Source organism: Oncorhynchus mykiss, chromosome 8 (assembly GCF_057628025.1).
Source record: "Oncorhynchus mykiss isolate SJ-2025 chromosome 8, ASM5762802v1, whole genome shotgun sequence".
NCBI lineage: Eukaryota > Metazoa > Chordata > Actinopteri > Salmoniformes > Salmonidae > Oncorhynchus > Oncorhynchus mykiss.
This window is the reverse complement of record NC_143029.1, coordinates 16,957,995-16,983,169: the sequence shown is the minus strand read 5'-3', so window position 1 is coordinate 16,983,169 and position 25,175 is coordinate 16,957,995. Positions and strand designations below refer to the sequence as shown.

The 25,175-nt window shown below is 41.7% G+C and overlaps 3 protein-coding genes and 1 long non-coding RNA gene across 17 annotated transcripts; 1 reads left to right on the top strand and 3 right to left on the bottom strand.

Annotated features, from left to right (window-relative positions):
- LOC118965606 (uncharacterized) lies at positions 1-1,513 on the bottom strand. Its single transcript, XR_016482733.1, has 2 exons — positions 1,395-1,513; positions 1-1,272 (listed from the first exon to the last, which is right to left on the bottom strand). It is a non-coding gene; the product is annotated as an uncharacterized LOC118965606 (long non-coding RNA).
- Positions 1,514-4,829: 3,316 nt separating this feature from the next.
- Positions 4,830-6,478, top strand: LOC100499588 (akirin 2(1b)). Its single transcript, NM_001195166.1, is given in 5 exon segments — positions 4,830-5,007; positions 5,699-5,842; positions 6,044-6,181; positions 6,271-6,342; positions 6,468-6,478. Coding segments are annotated over 5 exon segments (543 nt in total).
- Positions 6,479-7,363: 885 nt separating this feature from the next.
- On the bottom strand, positions 7,364-17,585 carry LOC110529494 (CMP-sialic acid transporter). 14 transcript variants are annotated; one of them, XM_090242687.1, is made up of 13 exons: positions 17,193-17,549; positions 14,319-14,586; positions 14,106-14,225; positions 13,912-14,005; positions 13,525-13,799; positions 12,591-12,788; positions 11,601-11,781; positions 10,917-11,076; positions 10,655-10,807; positions 8,661-8,727; positions 8,406-8,582; positions 8,070-8,204; positions 7,364-7,896 (listed from the first exon to the last, which is right to left on the bottom strand). In XM_090242687.1, exons 7-13 carry the CDS (start codon positions 11,738-11,740, stop codon positions 7,769-7,771), a joined length of 960 nt encoding a protein of 319 aa, XP_090098813.1. In that variant the 5' UTR covers positions 11,741-11,781; positions 12,591-12,788; positions 13,525-13,799; positions 13,912-14,005; positions 14,106-14,225; positions 14,319-14,586; positions 17,193-17,549; the 3' UTR covers positions 7,364-7,768. The 14 variants fall into 14 exon arrangements, with proteins under 14 accessions (XP_090098813.1, XP_090098814.1, XP_090098808.1 ...); XM_090242688.1 differs by lacking the exons at positions 12,591-12,788; positions 13,525-13,799 and having other exon boundaries at positions 17,193-17,327; positions 17,511-17,576; XM_090242682.1 differs by lacking the exon at positions 12,591-12,788 and having other exon boundaries at positions 13,751-13,799.
- A 2,422-nt stretch (positions 17,586-20,007) lies between these two features.
- LOC110529492 (cilia- and flagella-associated protein 206) lies at positions 20,008-25,171 on the bottom strand. The gene is made up of 12 exons (XM_021611728.3): positions 24,982-25,171; positions 24,791-24,874; positions 24,595-24,685; positions 24,244-24,432; positions 23,892-24,050; positions 23,559-23,773; positions 23,311-23,430; positions 22,970-23,165; positions 22,600-22,740; positions 22,248-22,441; positions 20,416-20,559; positions 20,008-20,273 (listed from the first exon to the last, which is right to left on the bottom strand). The coding sequence occupies exons 1-12, from the start codon at positions 25,087-25,089 to the stop codon at positions 20,046-20,048; spliced, it is 1,869 nt and encodes a 622-aa protein (XP_021467403.3). The 5' UTR covers positions 25,090-25,171; the 3' UTR covers positions 20,008-20,045.
- Between the last annotated feature and the right edge of the window lie 4 nt (positions 25,172-25,175).

Below are 25,175 nucleotides of genomic sequence, written 5' to 3'. Positions count from 1 at the left end.
TAGTTAATTTACTTTTTAATTTTAAACACTGCAATTTGACATAACAGGTATCCATCAGAAATGGACTTGAAAATGTAAATAATTTTGGTGTCCATCAATATTACAAACTTACAGTATCATGTTTAATGCTCATATATATTATGTTTACTAATAGCAAAGAAAAGTTTTGGAATTGGGTTAATCAAGACCAAATTAAATCTGTGACATGCTACCTTTGGGATTTATCATTTAAGAATGTCAGTGTACTAGATAGTACACAGTGCAGGTTTTAATCATGACCAGAGGGACCGCCTAAGTGCCAAATTATCCTAGGTAGATTTAAAACAGCATAATTCTGCGGTTCTGGTGAGAACTGGCTAAATGTTTCACAAACATGTTGAGGGAGCATGCCCTCTTTGACTCAACACTGAGAATTCCGAGGTGACTTAACCTGTCATCAACCATTGTTGTCTTAAGGTGGGTTTTAATCAGTTGTAATGCTAAGAAGCTTCTCTCGCAAGAAGCACTGTTGACGGGTGTAACAACAGAAATATTACAAAGTGGAAACAGCTCATGGAAGACCTCTTTATAAGGTTCTAGAAACACAACCAAGTCAAGGAGAGTAGACAGTCTGTCCCTTCCACTTTTCTCTCTCCTATCAAGAAGCCACTTGGTTTGATGAACCTCATGTTTGAGGTCCTCTAAATCTGACTCAAAGGTCTGAGCAAAGGAAAACAGAGGCTCCTCATTCAAGAATGTTGTACTCTTTGGGTTGTGAGTCTGGACCCCTTGCATTATCTCGCAATTCTTCTTTGAAAAACGTCTCTGCAGCTCAGCTGTGAGACTGTCAAGCACCTGATAAAAGATAAGCTCGTTGGAAGCTCTCACCATCACTTTGGTCACTATTTTCTGTCCTACAGTGCTCATCATCAATGATTTGTAAAATCTTAAGCTTGTTTTAGGCTGTATTTTACACACTGTTTGTATACTTATTTTGCAGTGATTCTCTGCCTTCGAATGGAGCTTAAACCCATAATTTTTAAACGTGACCTTTTTCCAGTTACAAAAACCTGACTGTAATGTGAAGGCAGATTCAGGTGTATTGTGCAGAGACAAATGCCTACAGGCGAAACAATAAGTAAAATCTTGATTTACAGAATATTCAAGCCATGAATTGTCCTTATACCAGGAGCTGTTGAAAGCCCTTTTCCTAGTAGTACCATGCTGAGTTCTGGGAAATGTTTTCAAACATGACTGTACAGGAAGGACCCTCTTCTCTGGATCTTGAAATGTCTGAAATACATGTTAAATAATGTGTCATATCTCTATGGAAATGTATAATTAAGGGATCCACAAGATTAGATACTAACAGCTGCTAACTAAAATGTGTAGTTTAAAGTATAGGCCTGGCCTACCATTGGGTCCTTTTGGAACAGCATATCTGGTGCTTGACGCAGTTGCAATGGGCTCGATGGCATCTCCTGGCAGCTCTGGCTCACTGTCTTGCTCAGAGCCAGAGGTCTCTGTGGCATCCCTTGATACATCAATTACATTAAAATAACACAAGAACCATTAGTGTATAATAAAAATGGCACAGCCATCAAAACAAGAACACACATGAATCATCAACCATAATTTTAAAGTGAGGCTTAATGTGACAAAATTACCTATTATAAACTGAAGCTAAACTTAAATTCTGAACTGGGCATGTGACTGACTGTCTGGTAGGTGGTGGTGGTGGTGGTGGTAGACTGGTCCTTGTGAAGTCTGACCACACTCAGCTAGGGAGCTGCTCTGGGGTCCAGTAGTGATGCAAGGGCTGGGGTCTGTTTTTACCTGATCTGCCTGTTTGTGCTTCTTTAAAAATAAGTCTGATATCTCTCTCTTTCTATTAATGTTTAATTGACACTGCAAAAAAAAGACAGTCTATGGTTACATCTAAGCATCCAATTACCCACATTTTTGTCCAATCTCAATCATAACTACAAATCCCCATTATCATGACTGTACCTTAAAATCAACTACCAGCCTAAATTACAAGTCAGATCATGGCTAACGTTAGCCCTACTCTGCAGTAAGTAATTTAGCTAGCTATAATTTCTTACACCGTTTTTACGATAGCAAACAGGCTATCTGCAAATTGTGGTAATCTTTTGAGTAACGTTAACAGATTGATAATAAACAATTGTTCGTTTTGAGTTCAAGTACGAAAATCTAACTCAGTTAATGGATTTCAAATTGTTGAATGTTAACTTTCTGAACACTGACAGCTGTAGCCTACTAGTTACTAGTTACCCCACTAAACATTCGTATACAGTAACTTACAACACTGCACTGTATTTGCGTGTATTACTAGCACAGATGTAAACATAATGTTAGTCTAACAGTCTGTTAACAGTCTGTTAATGGAGTCAAAGGTCTAACGTTAATTTACACATCGACTCAACTTTCGTAAAAGCTGTTCAGGAAACCTAAACCTGATGCTAAACCTTAAAACTTACTACAAATATCATGCTTTCGCCAATCGCGAAAAAAACTCGTGGAGCTGTGGAAATATTCTCTCTTCTTCTTCTTCTGTATGTTATTCTTATTCTTCTGTATCTCGCAACCAACTAGAGCCGGCTCTTGTAGGTGAACGTTGGGGGGAGGCTCGCATACGTGAAGAGCCGAATCTAGTTATAAAAATATTAAAACATTAATATATGAATAATCAAACTATTTAAATTCATATAATTAACTAATTCAAAGAACGAAAGAAGAAATACAACTATATTGTAGCGACCCGCACAGACAGCTGTGTGTCATGTGTTAGGCTATTGGTTGTGTTGTACTTACTAGTAGTACCCAGTGTTCGCGGGCTCTGACATGCCAATCAACCTGCTATCTGCCAATCACGGGAATGCCTGGAATGTTCTCATACCGGGCATCCTGGTGGTTGGCGGAGTGCAACCAAAGGGGATGGAGCATTGGGATGGAGCATTGGTTTTAAGACCAGGTAACCATTGTTCTTTCTCTTATGTCTGGGCTTCACAAGAGAATGGTACTGTTGGTTTGTGGGGTATCTTTCATTTATTTGGCGTGGGCTACGGCCAAACAGTAGCCTGTGTAAAGTTGGGTTAATAAACCGTCAATTCGTAAACTCTATCCTCTGTCTGGACAATTATTCCTTTATGATCTAGTCAGGTCATTACAATATAGCCCTAAATGCTCAAGCGCACACACATTCGTTCTGACTGTCTGCTCAGGCTAACAGTCTCACCTGTTGTTCCTGTCAATTAGAAACGCAAAGTCAACCAATGCGCGAGGGAGGGCCGAGCCAACTCACTCACAGTCACACACTTAGCAGCCGAGGAGAGTGAGGAAAGACAGCTGTGAAAACAACAGCTGGAAAATGAGTCGGAAGCACAGTAGCATTTGAATAATGTAGACAATGTTAGAGCACAGTGTATAATTTGCCAAAACAAAATCTCATATAAAGCCGGTTCTACGCACAACCTACACCAGCATATGCGAACTGTGCACCCAACTGTGAAGCTAGCTGTAGCGGAGCTTCGAAATATCATGATCTGATGATTCCATATATCCAGTGGAAACTTCATAAAAACAGCAGTCTGTCATGAGCTCACTGATGCTGGAAGCTCTGAATAGGCTAGTTGATACAATGTTGCAAATTCGCTAGGGACAAGTCAAGACAGATAGAAAGGGGTGCAGACAGGCAGAGTAGAGATATGTGTGATTGAAAGATCCATCACTTATCAGGATAAACAAAAACGTTATTATTGAAATTAAACTGTTCCACGAAAATGCGCATATAACAACAATCATAATTGGCACGTAGAAATGGTAGGATAAATTGTTATCTTCCACAAACTTGAAACTCACGAGCTGCCTATGGTCTTTAATATTAACACCCGAGGTCTCGTGAAAAAACGTGTCCACCTATGGAAATCAAAGGCCCATCCAACTGATTCGTTCTAGCGGCCCTACTTGATTGTAGTCTAATTGGGTGGCCCAGCCTAACCGAAGCATGCACAAGCATTTAGAGACCGTTCTCATGGTGTTTTGTGATCTTCGGCCGTTGTAGGGAAGATGCATCTTTAAAACACTTGTAAACCTAAATTACATCACTATCGGGAAACTGGGCCCTGAACAATCGAGAATAGATCTACCACATAACTGTTATGTACAAGAACAATAAAATTAAGTTGAATCCGATTTGCACATTCAGAAATGAGACCATCCTTTATAATGAACAGGGGGGGGACACCTTTTCAAACGTTCTGTTCTTGGTTAGTGATTAACTAATAGCTTTATTCAAATTCTTCAAATCGTTTGAACGTACTGGATAATTTAAATTTGGTAGGTGGTTTTGGTATTCATGGTTTGTGGGGAATGTAGTGCAAAAGCCCAACTATTGGATATGAACGAATGAAAACTGTATGGCAAATACACTACATATACCAGCATAACAATCATTAATTGCGCATGCCCATTGGCTCAGAATTTGACGCCATGTTGGTTGTCATCAAGGAAAGAATTTGTCAACGACATTGGCAGAAGGAAATACGTGTCCGAATCTACTATCATCTGTTTGTATATAATAATTAATATAAAAGGATTGACTAAATTAATTTCAACTAACACTCGGCCATTACAGGGTCTGCGATTTGGATGCTATTAAGACTCACATAGGCGAAACAACTACGCCATTTGTTTCTAATCTGAATTTTCCTTGAGGTAACGTTAGTCGGAGAAGAACGGCCCAGTCACAGGAACTCTGGTTGTTGTGCCCTCTGATAGCGAAAACCACAGCTTTCTCGTTGTTATAGCGAGAAGATATTGTAAACGGAATGGCTTGTGGGGCTACTTTGAAAAGGACTATGGATTTCGATCCATTGATTAACCAGGCGTCCCCCAAAAGGAGGAGATGCGCCCCAATGTCTCCAGGCGCGTACACCTCATCACCCCAGAAATATCTGCGTATGGAGCCCTCGCCATTTGGAGAAGTGTCGTCCAGACTCACAACCGGTTAGCAACATTTCATAGCTATTAGATTTGAGGCAGGCATGGGAATTTATTCATGAAATGTGTTGTTAGGGTACCTTCGTGTGAAGTTAACTGACAAATCGTTAGCTGGCTAGGAAAACTCAATTGGCTTAACGTTACAACTAGTAATTTACATACTGATAAGCTTGTAAACACTTAGCATTTGTTGTTGGCTAGCTTGTGGTAGCGACAGACATACTAGCTGTCCATAAATGTTGTTTGCTAGCTAGCCACTTAGCATGGCAGCTAGGTCAGTCATAAACCTTCAACCAACAAACTAAGCTAACTACTGCAGCTAACGTTAGATATTTTAAATGAGCATCATTTTACATTTAGCTGAAACACTTTACCAGCAACATAGGATGATGCCATGTCACCATATTTTGGCAGTATAATACTCTAACATGGCTAGGATTGGCACACCCCTTGTTCTCTCAAATGGCTGTGCACAGGAACTGCCTCGGGAGTGTTTGGGATTGTGTTCTCATTTGCTAATGAAGTGGCTAACTAGAGTTTTACTGCTTCTCTTCTCAAATTAAGGTCATATTGTGGTTAGTTACTTTAAGTATAACTACACTAACAAAGTATATTACTAGAGTATGTTGTGCAAATGATATTTGGAATAATTGATTAACTGGCCCTAACCTAACCTAGCCCTTGTTCTCCAATCCAGAGCAAATCCTGCACAATATCAAACAAGAGTACAAACGGATGCAGAAGCGAAGGCACCTGGAGAACAGCATTCAGCAGACAGAGGTCTGTTGTCCCCTGGAGTCACAATCGCATAGCTCCATCCTTAGTGGATCCAGTCTGCCAGGTATGTCCAGTCTGCTTTTACTCAGGAAGGACATCAGTAAGAATAAAGACATGTCTTAGGGTCTTCATCAACTGGCTACCATTGGTTGTCCCACAACAATTTCTATCCCTTTTGTTAGCTTGCAGTTGTTATGCCCCTTGGCTTCATTTAATGTCAGAATTATTTTAGGGTAAGTGGAACATACTCTCATTCTCCATACAGGTACTATCTCCCCATCTAGAAAAGAGCAGCCTCTGTTTACCTTGAGACAGGTTGGGATGATATGTGAACGACTGCTTAAAGAACGAGAGGAGAAGATAAGGGAAGAGTATGATGAGATATTGACAACAAAACTAGCAGGTATGTCGGAGAAACTGTGTCTGTGACTTGTTTTCTGCAGAAGAAAGTATTGCACAATCCATTTGTCTGACCTTTTGCTCTTTCTGCAGAGCAATATGATGCTTTCGTTAAGTTCACTCACGATCAGCTAATGCGCCGATTTGGAGAGCAGCCTGCTAGCTGTGAGTAACTTTATCAGCGACATGCCTCCCCTTTGATAAACACCCCTGTCAATTCTGTACCATGCTGAATGTTAACCTTTGTTTCCATTAATCTGTATTTATAGTTGCTCTCTCTCCCTCTCCAGATGTTTCCTGAGTGAAACCCGATGTTTGATGGAATACCAGTTTCCCCATTTTATTATCGCTGAAAACTCCTCAGCTGATTCTCTGCCAACTGTATTCCCCAGGGACTCAGTGGGTCTAGTTGAACTCGTAGCAGTGCCATGTCTCCCCTGTGGGCACAGGCTGCCTCAAACTTCTGTCAGTGGCAACTACGTTCTCTTCGTCTGGAATTTGGTATGTGTCCCAAATGGCACCCAATTTCCTGTATAGTGCACTACTATTGATTAGTGCCCATATGGCTCTTGTCAAAATTAGTGCACTATATAGAGGGAATAGGGTGCAATTTGATGAAGCCTTGGCCTGCTCCTGGCAACGCATATCTGGACCTCTGCTACCTATTACTCTACCAGTGGCCTGTTTTCATTGCTGTATTGATATTTATTCGGGGGGTTTTCTGATGCCTTTTTTGTTAGTGACCTGCCATTCCCAACTCTGCTAGGCTTGTCGCAGATGTTTGTGCTCTTGCCAACTAGATTGCTGTCCTTGTCAAGCCCAGACAATGAATAACAAGTTGGCATTATAGCCCAAACAGACTGGCACAGGCTACAACTCTGCCAGTTTTTGTTCCAAAGATGCCACATTTTTTAGCAAATCAACATGCATCTTTGCAGGGGTGGTGGTCACTACAAAATAGTGGATAAACTAAGGAAGCTCCTGGCCTAGACTCCAGAAGAGGACATCCTGGCCTTTTATCAGTTGTGGTTAGATTGTACTGGTAAATGACTGTAGTTTTGCTTGACTTTTGTTCGCTATGTAGATTAATGGACTTGGGTTGGGAAAAGCTAAATAATAAAAGCTATACATAAGGGTGTTCTGGTTTGACATTGTGGTATTTTTCATAAATTGTAGTTAACATCTCTGGCAATGCATAACAGTTCAGATTTATTGCCATTAACATTGAGGGTCAACAAATGTATTTTGAATGTTCAAAACAGACGACTCAAGATTGTATTATAGATAACGACAGCTACAACAATATGAGATTGTCAGCTGTGTATATACATTTAGTACTGTGACAAGTGGAATGACTGACAAAGATTCATAACAGCAGTAACACAGTAAAAAAAAAAAAAACAGGTAATTTCTATGCCTCAGCTCCACAATTGCCACAGAATATTGAAGTGTATTTTAAAATCCCTTCCCTTAATTTATGCTCCAGCATTAAATGATAAAGTTCCTTGCCGACACTATTCTATACGCAACAGAGGGCCTCGGGCAGGTCAGTGGTCAGGAAAGGCCATAAACGTTTAAGTTCTTCCAGGCCTCAAACAGTGATCAGTTTCTGCTTGGCATCCTTGTCTGCTCTTGGAAGCTTGGTGGTGTCTTGTTTTGGGAGTCCATACAGGTATATGGAGATACACACTAGCATTGCTCCACTGGCAAAGTTAACAGCTGAAAGAAAAGAGAAAATGGTTACTGAACCTGCAATGGACTATAAATTCACTCACAGCCAAAATATGTTGGTCAGATTCTATTTTATACGATATGTTAACACGAGTGTCAAAGCCCAGTCTGAACAGTAACTCATGATAGTCCCTGCCCACAGATCTGATTTATCAACTCACTTATCTGTAGCCCAAACAGAGCGACAGATGCCACAGTAGAGAGAACGATGGCGGCTGCAGCAGAGAAGCCTTTCATGATATTGTCTGTGTATTTCACCACCACTGATGTGTACAAACCACCCACACTGGCCAGAACTGGAAGGATACAATTACAAATTCAGGTTAGGAAAATAAAAAACATCCCCAGGCATGGTAGAAAAGCAAGAAAACCTTAATTGCATAAATCTGCCTTGCTCTTTGGGGTGGGTATCTATATAGCACTTTGTGACAACTGCTGCTGAAAAAGAAAAAAAAAACATGATTGTGTTTATGTATCAAGCTTAAAATTTGACTCACAAACTGCAAAGCACACCCAAGGCGTGTAACCGTAGAAGAAGCCTTTCTGTATAACCTGAGTACCCTCAGTCATGTAAACAACAGCGAGGGTGACCACGATGCCAGACAGGTACATCTGGATGTTCCGCACCCATAGGGATGTGTCTGAGCTCTTCAGGACCTTCTCAAAGTACACACCTGTTCAAACACAGTGACACCATTAAATATAACTTGCCATTATCATCATGGAATATTAAAGGTATGAAGATACATTACCTGCAAATCCGGAGCAGAATACAGCGATAGCAATGGCCATGAACCCCCAAAAAGGGTTCTGCTCAACCTGATAAGATTAGAACATGTGTAACATCCTTATCAAATCCTTGGATTCTAAACAAGCCATTATGAACCTTGAATTCTGATTGGTTTATATCAAACCATATACCACAGGTATGACAAAACAAATATTTTTACTGTTCTAATTACGTTGGTAACCAGTTTATAATAGCAATAAGACACCTCAGGGGTTTGTGGTATATTGCCAATATACTATGGCCAAGGGCTGTATCTAGGCCTTCCGCGTTGCGTCGTGCATAAGAAAATCCCTTAGCCGTGGTATAACCGCCATACAGTGCATTCAGAAAGTATTCAGATCCCTTCACTCTTTCCACTTTGTTAGGTTACAGCCTTATTCTAAAATATATATTTAAAACAAATTATCCACATCAATCTACACACAATATCCAATAATGACAAAGCGAAAACAGATCAAATAAAAATGTATTCAGACCCTTTGCTATACTGTTTCCATTGATCATCCTTGAGATGTTTCTACAACTTAGAGTCCACCTGTGGTAAATTCAATTGATTGGACATGATTTGGAAAGTCTATCTGTACAAGGTCCCACAGTTGACAGTGCATGTCAGAGAAAAAACCAAGCCATGAGGTCGGAGGAATTGAGCTCCAAGACAGGACTGTGTTGAGGCACAGATCTGGGGAAGGGTACCAATAAATGTCTGCAGCATTGAAGGTCCCCTAAAACACAGTGGCCTCCATCATTCTTAAATGGAAACCGTTTGGAACCACCAAGACTCTTCCTAGAGCTGGCACCCAGCCAAACTGAGCAATCGGAGGAGAAGGGCCTTGGTCAGGGAGGTGACCAAGAACCTGATGGTCACTCTGACAAAGCTCCAGACTTCCTCTGTGGAGATGGGAGAAGGACAACCATCTCTGCAGCACTCCACCAATCAGGCCTTTTTGGTAGAGTGGCCAGAAGGAAGCCACTCCTCAGTAAAAGGCACATGACAGCCCGCTTGGAGTTTGCCAAAAGGCACCTAAAGAACTCAAACCATGTGGAACAAGATTGTCTGGTCTGATGAAACCAAGATTGAACTCTTTGGCCTGAATGCCAAGCGTCACATCTGGAGGAAACCTGGCACCATCCCTGCGGTGAAGCATGGTGGCAGCATCATGCTGTGGGAATATTTTTCAGTAGCAGGGACTGGGAGTCTAGTCAGGATTGAGGGAAAGATGAACGGAACAAAGTAGAGAGAGATCCTTGATGAAAACCTGCTCCCGAGCGCTCAGGACCTCAGACTTTGGCGAAGGTTCACCTTTCAACAGGACAACGACCCTAAGCACACAGCCAAGACAACGCAGGAGTGGATTCGGGACAAGTCTCAATGTCCTTGAGTGGCCAAGCCAGAGCTGGACTTGAACCCAATCTAACATCTCTGGAGAGACCTGAAAATAGCTGTGCAGCGACGCTCCCCATCCAACCTGACAGCGCTCGAGAGGATCTGCAGAGAAGAATGGGACAAACTCCCCAAATACAGATGTGCCAAGCTTGTAGCGTCATACCAAAGAAGACTCGAGGGTGTAATCACTGCCAAAGACGCTTCAACAAAGTACTGAGTAAAGGGTCTGAATTGTTTGTGTTTTTTTTTTATCAACTTGCAAACATTTCTAAAAACCTGTTTTTGCTTTGTCATTATGGGGTAGACTGAGAAAGAAAAAAAACAATTTAATCAATTTAAGAATAAGGCTGTAAGGTAACAAATTATGGAAAAAGTGAAGGGGTCTGAATACTTTACAAAAGCACTATATACCACACCCCCAAGTGCCTTATTGCTTAATAAGAACATCATCAATGAACTTGACATGCCCATTGGCAAGGTCTCCCTTGTACAATAAGTCCTCTGACATCAAATGGGTGTTTTTAGATTAATGCAGGTTAAATGTAATAATGCTAGACAAATACCAAGGGTACCTGGACTTTAGTGGCCTCTGCAGGTTTCCACTGGACCAAAGCAACACCCCCACACAGCATGCAGACAGACAACCACTGCAGCCTGCTGAGAGAGCGGTTCAGCATTAGGACCATGCATAGGGCTGTGCACGGGATCTTCAACTGATAGGTCACCTTGGTAGGGAGATGCAGTGGAAGTGAGCATATGAACCAGGAAGGAAGTATACAAGTCAATTATTAATGTGCAGTTTTCTGAAGAAATCATTTAATTTCAAGTTAATACCTGATACACAGCTGCATCAAGATTGCTCAGGGCTATGAAGGCCATGTTATTCTGAATCGCATAGACCACAGAGGGAACACTCAGTTTCAGCAGCTCTTTTGGACACTGAAACACATGTTCAACTATGGATGCTTTTAACCTGCCAAAGCTGCCAGCTTCTCTGCAAGGTGAAAATTAAAACAAACATATACAAAAGTTGAGCAACTAGGGCATTCTTTCAACAAAATACTCAATACAAGGCAGAGATTGACATTTAAGGTCTGAAAGGCACTCCCCTATCGGGCAAGTCAGGAGTATTCTTTGGTTGCTCGAAGATTATGATCAGTTTAATTAAAGTAGCTATTTTCACCTACACACAGGAGGAGGAACAAATAGGACTACTGGAATACTTTGCATGTTGGTAATCAGTGTAAAAAAAAAAAGAAGATATATATAATCTGCCTAATGGGGCTACCAGAGGGCAGGCTCAACTTGCAACTGCTCAGGTCACTTGCCCGGGCAATATGGCAAATTATTATGTCAATCCCTTCAAGGGTATTCTATATATTTATTCAAGGCTGAGACCACTTGGATAGCAATCACTTGTTTAGTTTACACATGGATTAGGAACATTATTTGGTCTGTCATGAAAACACAGGATATAGAATAGGTGGCAAATCTGGGCCCTAGATAAAGCCTACTTACTTGGTCAACATCCCAAGGCTCAAGAACAATTTAATAACCTCTGTGACGCATACTGCTGTTGTAGAGAAGTACATAGCTGTTGATGATATGGTCCTTGTGTATCGTAATACCACAGTGTAAGTTGCTGCCACCATTGTCATCACTGACAGACAGTACACCTTGAACACCACACTCACTGGCTCTGTGGAGAGAGGACAGTCTTGACAGCAGAAAGTATAAAGTTGACAGCAAGTAGGTCAGTGAGGCAAGGAACCAGAAATCACACATACTAGGCATGTTCACACTGCACCTTAGCCCAGGGCTAAGAGCCTGCTTAGTCCTGGGCTAAGGGAGATTTTAGCCTGGGGCTAAGTGTGTTCACACTTGGAACATTCTAAAATGGGCTAGCACCAACCTTAGTCCAGGGCTAGTTGGCTCTGCTCAGGAGCAAGGTTAGCACTGTCTTTTCGGGACTTGCCCCAGAAACATGATGCAAAAATAGCCAGTGTGAAAAGGGGTCAGAATAACTCATTTTCATTGTCCAATCAGAAAAGCTGCACTTTCACTTAATTTGTATATGCTTGTGATGCCTCTGTAGCTATTTTGATAAGTAAATGTATACCCTTTCATCCTTCCATCTGAGGACAAAAACCTGACAAAAAAAACAATACTTTCATCTGTGCAAATACATTGGTTGCTATGGCCAACAAAAACAGGTGTTATGCAGGCTGGCTAACATCTTCTCACATAGGCAGCTAGCCAACTGAAGCAACAAACTCCCAAGTATGGGTAGCAGGCGAGTGGGTGTGTCGAAAGTCTCCCAACTCTACAGCTGGAAGGGCAGCAAACGCTCAATATCACCTGTGTGAAGCTAGCCACAATAAGGAAGTCACAATAGTGGAATTTGGGTTTTGCATTAAAAATGAAAGTCCCCCATTGAAAGTGATGCACACCTTTATTTAACTAGGGAAGTCAGTTAAGAACAAATTCTTATTTACAATGAAAGCCTACCCCGGCCAAACCTGGACGACGCTGGGCCAATTGTGCGCCGCCCTATGGGACTCCAAATATAGCCGGATGTGATACAGCCTGGATACAAACCAGGGACTGTAGTGACGCCTCTTGCACGGAGATGCAGTGCCTTAGACCGCTGCACCACGCAGGAGCCTTCCAAACAGTAGAATCAAGCCATAGTTGGACTAGATATGGCTAAACAAAATGAAATACAATTGTTAATTAACAGAAAAAAAACTTGAAATCCCCACATCTGCTTTGGGGGCATACTATACAGCTTATACAAGAGATTGTGCACCCATGAAATGGGGTATCAGCCTACTCGGTGACACCCACAGAACACAACTGAGTTTACACAAATATTAGCATCTTAGCTCTTACAGTGCAACTCTAAAACCAGTATGAAATTAACCACATTAAGCCTATAATACGTGTCGACTGTTGAACTCATATTGGACAGTAGAGCCTAAGCTAGAGATTGTTCACCCATGAAATGGGGTATCGGTCAAAATAAGTGACACCCACAGGACATAACTGTTAAGAGTTTTCACAAATATTATGGTCAATGCACTTATTGGGGGGACTTTGAAAACGGTGTGAAACTAGCCACATTAAGTTCACTACTCAACCAACAGTGTATTGAACATTCATCTTGCAATGTACAGCCTTACCTATGGATCTTAGGTCCACGGTTATCAGCCTACTCGGTGACAGTATTTAAGATACCCAATAATAACAAAAAATTGCAACAGAAATGTTTTATTCAGTATTTATTTAAAGAAACAACTTTCCAGAGGGAAGTAAAAAACAGTAACCAATTTGAGCCAATATAGGAGAAACTGACAAATTCTTCCCTGCTCTCTTTTTAATAAGACAACCGAGCAAGCTCCTGGAAAATACACAAATCAACATACACCCATGAAATACTTACAAGAAAATGTAGAATAAAGTAGATTGAAGAATAACAGTTCACCCATCAGGGCTTCTCTTCACCTATCAGGGCTGCCCCCACCTGCTCTTTACAAGCTGCAGGCTGTTCGACATTTTGTTCTCGACCAGATTCTAATACTCTTGGTAATGTTGAGCAGTTGATTAGTAAAAAAAAAGATTGGTGTGGTAGAAAGGTGACTGAACGTCCACCTCCCTGTCACACTGACCATCAAGGGTGATCCTGGGGCTGCAGATAACCGCACTGTTCACTTTACCCTGTAATCATATGGATATTTTAGGTTTCACATTGATTACTAAATACTTTTCAACACATGCACACTTAAACATATATTGATGACATTTCTACCAATAACAGTAAATAACATACCCTGCGAGTCGGCTGAAAGTACTTATTTGCCTCCACACAGCTGAACTGATGGAACGACAGCCGCTGGGTGTTCAACCTTGCCTCTGCCCCCATGCTGTAACAATAGAGGTATTAGACACCTAGAATTTGTGGTCTGGATAGTGCACAAGTGCAGGGAAAATAAGAAACAATCACATTCAATTCTAACATCTTACACTGTGGATCACAAGGCCAGTCATTGGAGGAGCAGGTGGTGCTGCAAGAGGGGGTCCTGCTGGGGGTGCACAAGAAGTAGTTGTCTTGGAGATCTGGCCAATCTTGCCTCCACTTCCATCCTGAAATGAATGCATTAGACACTTCATTTGACTGAACTATGCATAAATGCAGAAAAAAATGAGAAAAAAGTGATGATTAAAATGAGAAGTTACCTTCTTACACTTTAAATCCCAGCAGAAGTAGGCCTAGCAGCAGCCATGCACCGCAGTCCCTCAAACGAAGTGTCTGATCAGCATGGCCAAAATTGCAATCCCATAATCATCACTCAGGTGTACTTTATTGTGGGACCAGGTGAACCAGTGGGAAGGCACAAGTCACACCTAGCTCCCATGCTTGGTCTTCATACTCCAATGCCATCTGCTACTGGTACTTTGGATCCTTTACGACGTCAATGCGACGTGGGAAGTAATGTACAAAGACCTGCAAATAATTACATGTGACATTCCAGGGTTTTAGTCCTTTGCAAAACATGGTTGTGGAAATTGTGATTTTCACTTACGTCATTCCTTTATGCTACAGGTAATGGTAATTAAGGATTTACTCAGTCCATTTGAACAGAGCAGCATGGAGGAGTTCTTTAAACCTTTTCCCTGCCTGATCGATGGATGGACAATGGCAGGGACAAGGCCTTGTGGTAACACAATCCCATAAACATCTGCCTCCAGATGTGGAGCTCTGGCTCCAGGAGAGTGGACATGAAGCCAAGTCTGGTCAGCATGACCTGTGCTACCAGCTCGGTTTGACATGGGCACAATATTATCCACTATAAGGCACGAAGATTAGAAGTACCGACCACCAGGACAAACTAAGGTAAGAAAGTTTTTGTAACAAACATAAAATATTTTGAATGGGAACGTTACAATATATTGTTGAACATACTCTACAGGCATATCAAAGTTCCAGAGTTGGATCTCTGCTAGTTTTAAAGTTATGCCAATTTCTCTCTATAAAATGGATCATAGTAGGCAATCGCAGCCCTCCTTTTACGTGTATCCTTGCACATCCTGCAAATCACCAGCAGAGGGTGCCAAATACTGTAGGCCTGTACATTTTGAATGACTAATAACAAAGAAACAAACTATTGATAACTGTCTACTTGAACAGAGTAAAACTGTAAATGAAGGTGAATTGGAGAGCCTATGGAACCGTAATGCATGTTGCGCAGTGTGATCCTCATGTCATTTAAGTGTTGAATTTAGGCCTCAGGGTTGGGGTCAATTTGAGAAATTATATTCCAATGCAATAATTTAAGAGGTAGGTTTATCTATTTCCATTTACTTCTAAATAAGCGGACAAGGAGAAGCTATTTATGTCAAGTTCTCTCCATTTTGTAAATTCAAATCTCATGTCACTGTTGGAGCTACAAACATAAGCATTTCGCTACACCCGCAATAACATCTGCTAAATGTGTATGTTACCAATAAAATTGAATGTAGGCCTATTAAATTAACATAGGCCAACATACAAAGAGTACTAGTTACAACAAAACTTAACAATAACAAAAGCACCATTGACCCCTTCATACCTGATAAAGCGATGAGGTCTCTCTCCAATAATTGAGATCAAGCTGAAAGTAGCATCGCCAAGCTGAGTCAACCAAGGTATGAGTTCAACCAAAGTGTGTGTAAATGTTGTCCAATTTCTCTGGTTATGGGGATATGACACCCCTCCCATTTTACAGGTAGGCCTATCAAATTAGAGATAGGAAGGGATGTTGTGTAACTGGAGGAGCACAAATTAAAGTCCTACTCCAGTCTCCTTTTCACTTGATTTACTTACTTACCTTCCTCTTTTGTTCCTCAAGCAAAGGGGGAGGCCGATGACATTAGCAGGCACCATCTGACCAACTCTGTGAATGCCCTGGCCTATTCTTTGAAGTCTGCAGTTGTGCCTATTATTATTTTTTATTTTTTTAACACGATTTCTCTTACATGTTTTTTTACTCTTTTAGTGTGTACTTTACTGTATTTATACTTATATCAGGCCAAGCGATTGACTTGATGCCTTTTTGGCACATATCAAGGCGGGCGTTGGGCTGACTTAAATGTGTAAAGGTGCATCACCATTAGGATAATATAGGTAATTAACAACTATGCCAGTCCATCATGGATGACATCGTCTTTGAAGCAGTTCGTTTTTCAAATAATTAGCTAAAACGCGAATATTTGTTTAAACTCTACAGTTGTGTTCTGTGTCACTGAGTAGCATACCTTGTCTCGGACCTGCTGTTTTTCCTACACTCTCTAACGCAAAATCCACTATTGTGGCTAGCTTCATTCACACAGGTCTCAATTTGTCGGTTTTCATTAATTTATTCTGTTAACATTTATCTAGATATTACCATCCATGATAATATTGTTGCATGCTTTTGCCTGGATCAGAAAAGTTGATGTCTCGTCCGTGAACAACATTCTCTGTGCAGGGGCAAGATCACATTTCAAAAGTGAAACCTTGTTTCCGAGGTCAGGGAAAGGAGGCAGCAATGTTTTCAAACATACATTATTGGAAACAAAATGCTATGCTAGCAGCAAGGGGACCTAATATGCGAATAAATGCCTTGCATGTAACAAATGGTCGCGTGGCTGAGAGTGTTGGTCGCGTCAGCAAGCTACGTTTGTCCGTTTGCCCAGGGCTTTGGAATACACAAGTGTGAATCCAGGGATAAAGCTTAACAATGCCGTTTGAAAGGGGCTAATGTGGACACTTGACGTGATTGGTTATTTTCCGAATTCGTTTACAAAAACAATCTTTGCAGCCGGGGGATTGGTTTAGCAAGATCCACCTTGCTAAATCTGCACCTGGCTAACTAGCTAGCTACATAGCATTTGCGCTTCCATGATTCAGAGACAACTCTTTTTCGTTCGCAACATAAAACACTTTGTTTAACTTGCCAGCAAATAAATTCACACCCAATAATATTACTGATTTAAACGCTAGCTTGCTGCGTTTAGTTTTGAAACATTAAAGACTAGCTAGCCATCTAACGTTAGCATTGCAAGTAGCTAAGAATTGCAAATTTCACTTACCGTTAGCCATGGTTAGCTAACTTGATTGTTATGGTGCGTTGTAAAATGAATGGGTATTTAACGAACCAGACTTCAAACCATTGTCATCTGTCTGCATCTAAGATGCACCCAGCTGCAATCCCGGAGCCGAGCCGCCTGTCACCAAGCGAATCACAAATAGAACAATGAGATTTTCACCGGATGTATAAATGTCAAGCATTCGCTTGATGTTCGTCAATTATAATGGCAGTCCGCAAACCAACGTTAAATGTGCATGCCGCCAACTTTATTAATCTTTATTTAACTAGGCAAGTCAGTTAAGAACAAAATCTTATTTACAATGACGGCCTAACCCCGACAACGCTGGTCCAATTGTGCTCCGCCCTGTGTGACTGCACATCAAATTATATACACACACACACATACACTTGTTCTGCAACACCATGAAGACCAAGGCGCTCTCCAAACAGGTCAGGGACAAAGTTGTGGAGAAGTACAGATCAGGGTTATAAAATAATATCTGAAGATTTGAACATCCCACAGAGCACAATTAAATCCATTATTAAAAAAATGTAAAGAATGTCACCACAACAAAGCTGCCAAGAGAGGGCCGCCCACCAAAACTCACGGACCAGGCAAGGAGGGCATTATAATCAGAGGCAACAAAGAGACCAAATATAACCCTGAAGGAGCTGCAAAGCTCCACAGCTGAGATTGGAGTATCTTTCCATAGGACCACTTTAAGCCATACACTCCACAGAGCTGGGCTTCGCGGAAGAGTGGCCAGAAAAAAAAGCCATTGCTTAAAGAAAAACATAAGCAAACACGTTTGGTGTTTGCCAAAAGGCATGTGAGATACTCCCCAAACATATGGAAGAAGGTACTCTGGTCAGATGAGACTAAAATGTAGCTTTTTGGCCATCAAGGAAAACGCTATGTCTGGCGCAAACCCAACACCTCATCACCCCAAGAACACCATCCCCAGTGAAGCATTGTGGTGGCAATATCATGCTGTGGGGATGTTTTTCCATCGGCAGGGACTGGGAAACTGTCCAATTGAGAAACTCAATCCAATTGAGAATTTGTACACCAGCGGAACCCATCCAACTTGAAGGAGCTAGAGCAGTTTTGCCTTGAAGAATGGGCAAAAAAAATCCCGGTGGCTAGATGTGTGTGGGTGTGGGGGGGGGGGGCACTGCAGGCCACTGTGTGCCTCCCCATAAAATATTATGTGCATTAAAGTCACCGCACCATATCTCTCTAGAGCCCAATTTCATCAACATCGCTACAGATCATTTTTACAACACTTGTCAAATAACTTTATTACTACCTGCACTGTAGATTTCCACCATCACACATTCATGAGACAGTAATATTACGATATACAAGACCTTCCCTTATGTACGTAGCACACCTGCCATCCTGTCCAGTTGATATATCAGATCTGATTGAACAATAATAAAATCAAGATGTGGTCTAAGCAATGTTTCTTGAACACATATCACATCAGGATTGATCTCTAAATCTATTACATATTTGTTAAACTCCTGACCGTTAGCAATAAAACTTCTGTCGTTCCACTGAAGGATAACAAAAAACATAATTCTATGGGCTCCTGAGTGGTGCATCAGTCTAAGGCACTGTATCTCAGTGCTAGAGGCGTCACTACAGACCCTGGTTAGATTCCAGACTATCATAACTGACCGTGATTGGGAGTACCATAGGGCGGCGCACAATTGGCCCAGCGTCGTCCGGGGGAGGCAGTCACTGTAATTAAGAATTTGTTCTTAACTGACTTGCCAGGTTAAATAAAAATGACATTTGATTTGATTTAGTTCCACCAATCTGCCCTGCAGACTCTGCATAAGATACATTATGAGTGATTTTATATCTTTGGGCCTCTAGCCTTTTACTGCACCCGGCATACATCCATCCCATCCCCCATAATTTTGTTCCCCTCCACACTTGGCACATATTTTCTTCCCTTTGCAGAGCCGCTACAAGTCCCATTCTTTGGCATGTAAAACACCTTAGAGGTCGGACAAACACTCCAACAGGCAGAAATGACTCTGGATTGTCATTTAACTACTATACACAAACAGTTTGTTCTAAGCATTTTTTATGGTTGAAATCAAGATGTAGGATAATGTATATTATAATACGAATTTTAGGACGTACGACTGCTATTCCATTGATATGCTATCAATAGAATAAGGCTAATGTAATGCAACCTAACATATCATACTAAAGCATTGAACCATAATATATAATACTAAACGGGTCAATTCATACTGGTGCAAACATTAAGATACTGTACGTCCTATAATTCATATTGTACGACCACTATTCCATTGGCAGCCTAATTTAATCAAACATGACATGCAATACTAAAGCATTCAACCGTAATATATAATACTGAATGGGTCAAAGCATACTGATGCAATTAAGACATCCAGAGCTGCAGCTGGATACTAGTTTGTCACTGTGAATGTGCTAGCTAATGACAGCTCCTGCAACCTTCTCCCAGGATGTAATGAGGAGCGGGGTGTTTTGGGTGCATTTATTTTCAAGTCGGAGTTTGCTGTGCCACCGGAGGTCATACCCCTTGAACTTGGCCTATGACAGGCTGTGTGTCTTGTGCACATGCCTGCTCCTACAGTCAGTTATGTGGACAGTTTTGGCAGACAGTGTTTTGACCAAGTGTAACCCTCTATGTTATCCTTCCTCAGTTCAAACACTATGACCCGTTTCTTTTACTGGCATACAACAATTTTCTGTGGGCAGTAACACCCCTAGGACAATGTCAAACAATTTTTAAAAACAAATAGACTGGCACTTCCATCAAAGTTATCTTTATTGCTTGAATATAGACAGTTATTCACTTACTGATCTGGTCAAGTTTGTTTTTATCATATGTGTAGTCTTGGTTTTCCCTCCTCGAAGACCAGCCAGGTAAACCTGAGGCTTGGGGACATTGCTACTGCCATCCCTCTTGCTCTGGCATGCAACATCTTTGAGGTGGTAGGTTTGGGTGACGTTATCCCTCCTCATGTGACTTAGATTAGTCTGCATTGAGTGGGTCACTTTACTACGAAGATTGGCCTGAAAAAACAACATGCCCATTGCCAAAGGCAGGACATAAAAGTGAACCTTTTTGAATAAAAAAGATCCATGCAAGAAGACCATGGTAAACCTACCACTGATAAAATGAAACAGTACACTCGAGTCAATTAAAATCACATACCAATTTGATTGCTTTTCTCCTCAGCTCCCACTCATTCCACTCATATGATTTCACAATGTTGGTCTCCAACAAATGAGTGTCTGTCTGAGTGCTGCTGTCACACTTTGTAATGGGTTTTACCAACAATCTCTCCCCTGACTGCATCTACAGAGACAAAATTTAAGTGAACAGTGGGTAAAAAAATATTACTGCAAGTTCTGAAGATGCTATGGAAGAATTATGATTGTTAGTGAACATACAGTACCTTCGGAAAGTATTCAGACCCCTTGACTTCTTCCACATTTTAAGTTACATCCTTATTCTAAAATTGATTAAATAGTTTTTTCCCCACATCAATCTACACACAATACTCCATAATGACAAAGCAAAAACAGGTTTAGAAATGTTTGTTCATTTATTAAAAAATATATATATATATATTTATCACATTTACATAAGTATTCAGCACCTTTACAGTACTTTGTTGAAGCACCTATGGCAGCGATTACAGCCTCAAGTCTTCTTGAGTATAACAATACAAGCTTTAAACACCTGTATTTGGAGAGTTTCTCACATTCTTCTCTGCAGATCCTCTCAAGCTCTGTGAGGTTGGATAGGGAGCGTTACTGCACAGCTATTTTCAGGTCTCTCTAGAGATGTTCGATCAGGTTCAAGTCCGGGCTCTGGCAGGGCCACTCAAGGACATTGAGAATTGTCCCGAAACCACTCCTGTGTTGCCTTGGCTGTGTGCTTAGGGTCGTTGTCCTGTTGGAAGGTGAACCTTCGCCCAAGTCTGAGGTCCTGAGCGCTCGGGAGCAGGTTTTCATCAAGGATCTCTCTGTACTTTGCACCGTTCATCTTTGCCTCGATCCTGACTAGCCTCCCAGTCCCTGCCGCTGAAAAACATCCCCAATGCATGATACTGCCACCACCATGCTTGACTGTAGGGATGGTGCCAGGTTTCCACCAGACGTGACGCTTGGTATTCAGGCCAAAGAGTTCAATCTTAGTTTCATCAGACCCGAGAATCTTGTTTCTCATGGTCTGAGTCTTTACGTTCCTTTTGGCAAACTCCAAGCGAGCTGTCATGTACTGAGGAGTGGCTTCCGTCTGGCCACTCTACCATAAAGGCCTGATTGGTGGAGTGCTGCAGAGCTGGTTGTCCTTCTGGAAGGTTCTCCCATCACAGAGGAACTCAGGAGCTCTGTCAGAGTGACCATCAGGTTCTTGGTCACCTCCCTGACCAAGGCCCTTCTCCCCCGATTGGTCGGTTTGGCTGGGCGGCCAGCTTTAGGAAGAGTCTAGGTGGTTCCAAACTTCTTCAATTTAAGAATGATGGAGGCAACTATGTTCTTGGGGACCTTCAATGCTACAGAAATGTTTTGGTACGCTTCCCCAGATCTGTGCCTCAACACAATCCTGTCTCGGAGCTCTACGGACAATTCCTTCAACCCCATGGCTTAGTTTTTGCTCTGACATGCACTGTCAACTGTGGGGCCTTACATAGACAGATGTGTGCCTTTCAAATCATGTCCAATCAATTGAATTTACCACAGGTGGACTCCAATCAAGTTGTAGAAACATCTCAAGGATGATCAATGGAAACAGCACGCACCTGAGCTCAATTGAGTCTCAAAGCAAAGTGTCTGAATAATTATGTATGATATGTTTTCTAATTTTTTTTTATAGATTTGCTAACTTTTCTAAAAACCTGTTTTTACTTTGTCATTATGGGGAAGTGTGTGTAGGTAGATTGCTAAGGATTTTTATTTAATCCATTTTAGAATAAGGCTGTAAAGTAACAAAATGTGGAAAAAGTCAGGGGGTCTGAATACTTTCCGAAGGCACTGTACCTCAGGATATGGAGTGACACAGGCAAACTGTTGGTGGAGTTGGAGGAGCTGGATAAGCTCAGGGGACTGCTTTGCTTTCTCTGCCACATGGGCAATGTACTCATCTGGCTTGGATCCAAATCTTAAAGCTGCCTCCTTGGAGCTGAAAACATAGTATTTCTCCCTATGTTTCAGGACTCCTATGCTTGGGTTGCCTGAAACAACAGTCTTATTTTATATGTAGCATTGGGATGTTCAGTTAGAAGACAAGTTGGCATATTACAACACTTCTGGTGAATATTTTCAATAAGGGGGGAATGAACATTAGTTGTACAACAACATATACAATTGCCACATCCAAAACTCCACATACCTGGCAGTAAAAGCCCATCCTTCTTCACAAGTGTATAACCACAAATTCCATTGTACTGCAGTGGTAATTTGTCAAAGTTGGCTGTTGTCTCAGGCAAGAGCCACTCTTGTGTTTTGATCTCATAGGGGTCAATACGGTTTTCTGACAAGGTGAATAACAAACAAAACAATTTATCTACTACAAATTAAACATGTAAAATCATTAGCTAATGATAGAGATGTAGGAAATGCAGTGCTTTACTGTAATTGACTGTGGCGGTATAAACACAGGTTACGTCCCAAATAGCATCCTATTCCCTATGTAGTGCACTACTTTATACCAGGCCCCATAGGAAATAGTATACCATTTGGGATTCACCCAGAGTACTTACCTGAAGACTCCTTCATTCTCTGCTCGTACTTCTTGATCTCCAACCCCAGTATGTCCTCCAACTGACCATCAGGGAAGAGCTGGGACTGAGCAGCCAGGAAGGGCTGCAGGTTCTCCATTATGTTACTCAGGATGCTCAACAGCACCATCTCATCTTGAAGACCTGACCAGAACTTTGCCAGAGCTGTGAAATGGGGCTGGAAGAGGATACATAGTACACGAGTTGAGGCTTAGACATTGAAAAGCCCTTTTTCCAGACACAGGTTAAGCCTAGTCCTGGACTAAAAAGCACTTTCTAATGGAGAACAGCTCAAATATATATGTGCAAGATACTGTACTTACAAAAACCTGTGCAGTGGGTACTGCAGTCTTTGAATGTACGGTGACCCTCAAAAGCTTCATACGTGTCGCTAGTTCAGTCTGTAGGGTTTCAACTTGCTTTGCACATAGAATGACATCTGCCTGGTGAGGAATTTAATCAGAATGGGTAAAATTATTATGCAACTCAATACTCTTGAAGAACTGCTCATATGGACAATTTCATGTACGGACTTGAAGTCATGACGCCCATCACCTTCTAGCTAACTCACCAAAATAACTTTGAGAAAGGCTTCATGTTGTCGTACATTATAGAGAGCCTGTTTAAGCATGTCCAGGGGAACAATACATTCTCTGGTCTCAACCTCAGGGTCCAGGAGCCTCTCCAGCCAGGATGTGTACTGCCAGGCCAAACTCTGAGAAAGCTCCAGCTCCCATTCAATGTCTTTACTGGTGGATGGAATGGCTTCATTCAGAATAGCTGGCACTATATGGAAGTCGAGGACAAAATTGAAATACACATTTGGAGCTCTGAGAAATTGTTTCAGTTATCAAGGTATAAATAAATAAAATAAATAAAATAAATGTGATGTTTTGGAACTTACAGTCGTCTATGCCCTCTCCTCCTTTCCTGCTGTCTTTGTTGAAGAGACGGATGCCAGTCACAATCATGCTGAGGTCGTTGAGCTGTTGCTCCTTGTCCTTCTTGATGAGGGACATGAAGGTCCCCAGCTCTGACTGGGGAAAGACGCTCTGTAAGGCAGCTGCAAAACCACACAGTCAGTTGTGAGCAAAATAGGAACAAACTGATCAATGCTGGAAAATGTGATGATTGCCACATTGTAAAAACTCACTACGATGGACAGTAATTACAATTGACCATTTCCTTTCCCATCTTTGTGAATAGTGATCCTTAACTTGTGGTGCAAATTAAATTAAAATAGTCCTTATGATTACCTGTAGCCTCTCGCACTGTAGTGATGTCTGTGGAAGAACCCAGGCCCGAGCGCAGCAGAACATAGCTGACGATCTTACGGTAAAGGCCCTCCAGATCCTCACGTGTTTTCACTCTGCTGTCAGTGATTTCTCGACTCACTGGGACTAGCCTTGACTGTAGTACCCGCTGGTGCTCCTCAATGAACTCACCTGGGACACAAAACAAGACCTTTGAGGCTAAACTGATGAATGGGTACAATACCAGTATCCCATGCCCTTAGACGTTACACATGTCCCAACAGCTAGGGTTTAGTTAGTACGCCTTATACATAAGTTAATGCATTCTTTGAGCATTTTAAAGCAACCACTTACGTCGAGATGTGTAATTCATGTCGAAGTAGACTTGCATCTTGATTGTGTCAAGGGAAGGGCTCCCCTGGTCCAGGAGTTTGTCCACACACAACTGCAAATGAATAACACGGACATCGATCGCCCATTGCGCAAAGATCTCAGGCATGCTACCAGCCAAACCTGACACAGGGTCTTAGTTATAATTAAATGCACTTACTTCCACAAGTTTCCTAACATCTTGCTTGGTAAGAGTCCGATCAACGTTAAATAGATTTCGTGGGTCCAACACAACAGCTTTTACCTAATAGAAAAATAATTGATTAGACAACGTATAACACCGACACATTACCGCACACGGCTAGTTACCGAACGCTTTCCACGTTACTAATTAGTAAGCCAGGTACCTACCATGAAAGCCACTAATGTTTCTGACACAGCATGCCCTTTTCCGGTACATTCTTGGGCGATTTCTCGAATTATGTTTTTTATCACACTTTCTGCTTGAGCACGAGACATGTTTCAAGCTACGGAGATCATATAAATTCCCCACCGCGTCCGAGTTCCCCGTCGGTTGCCATGGTCACCAATGAAACACTGCCACA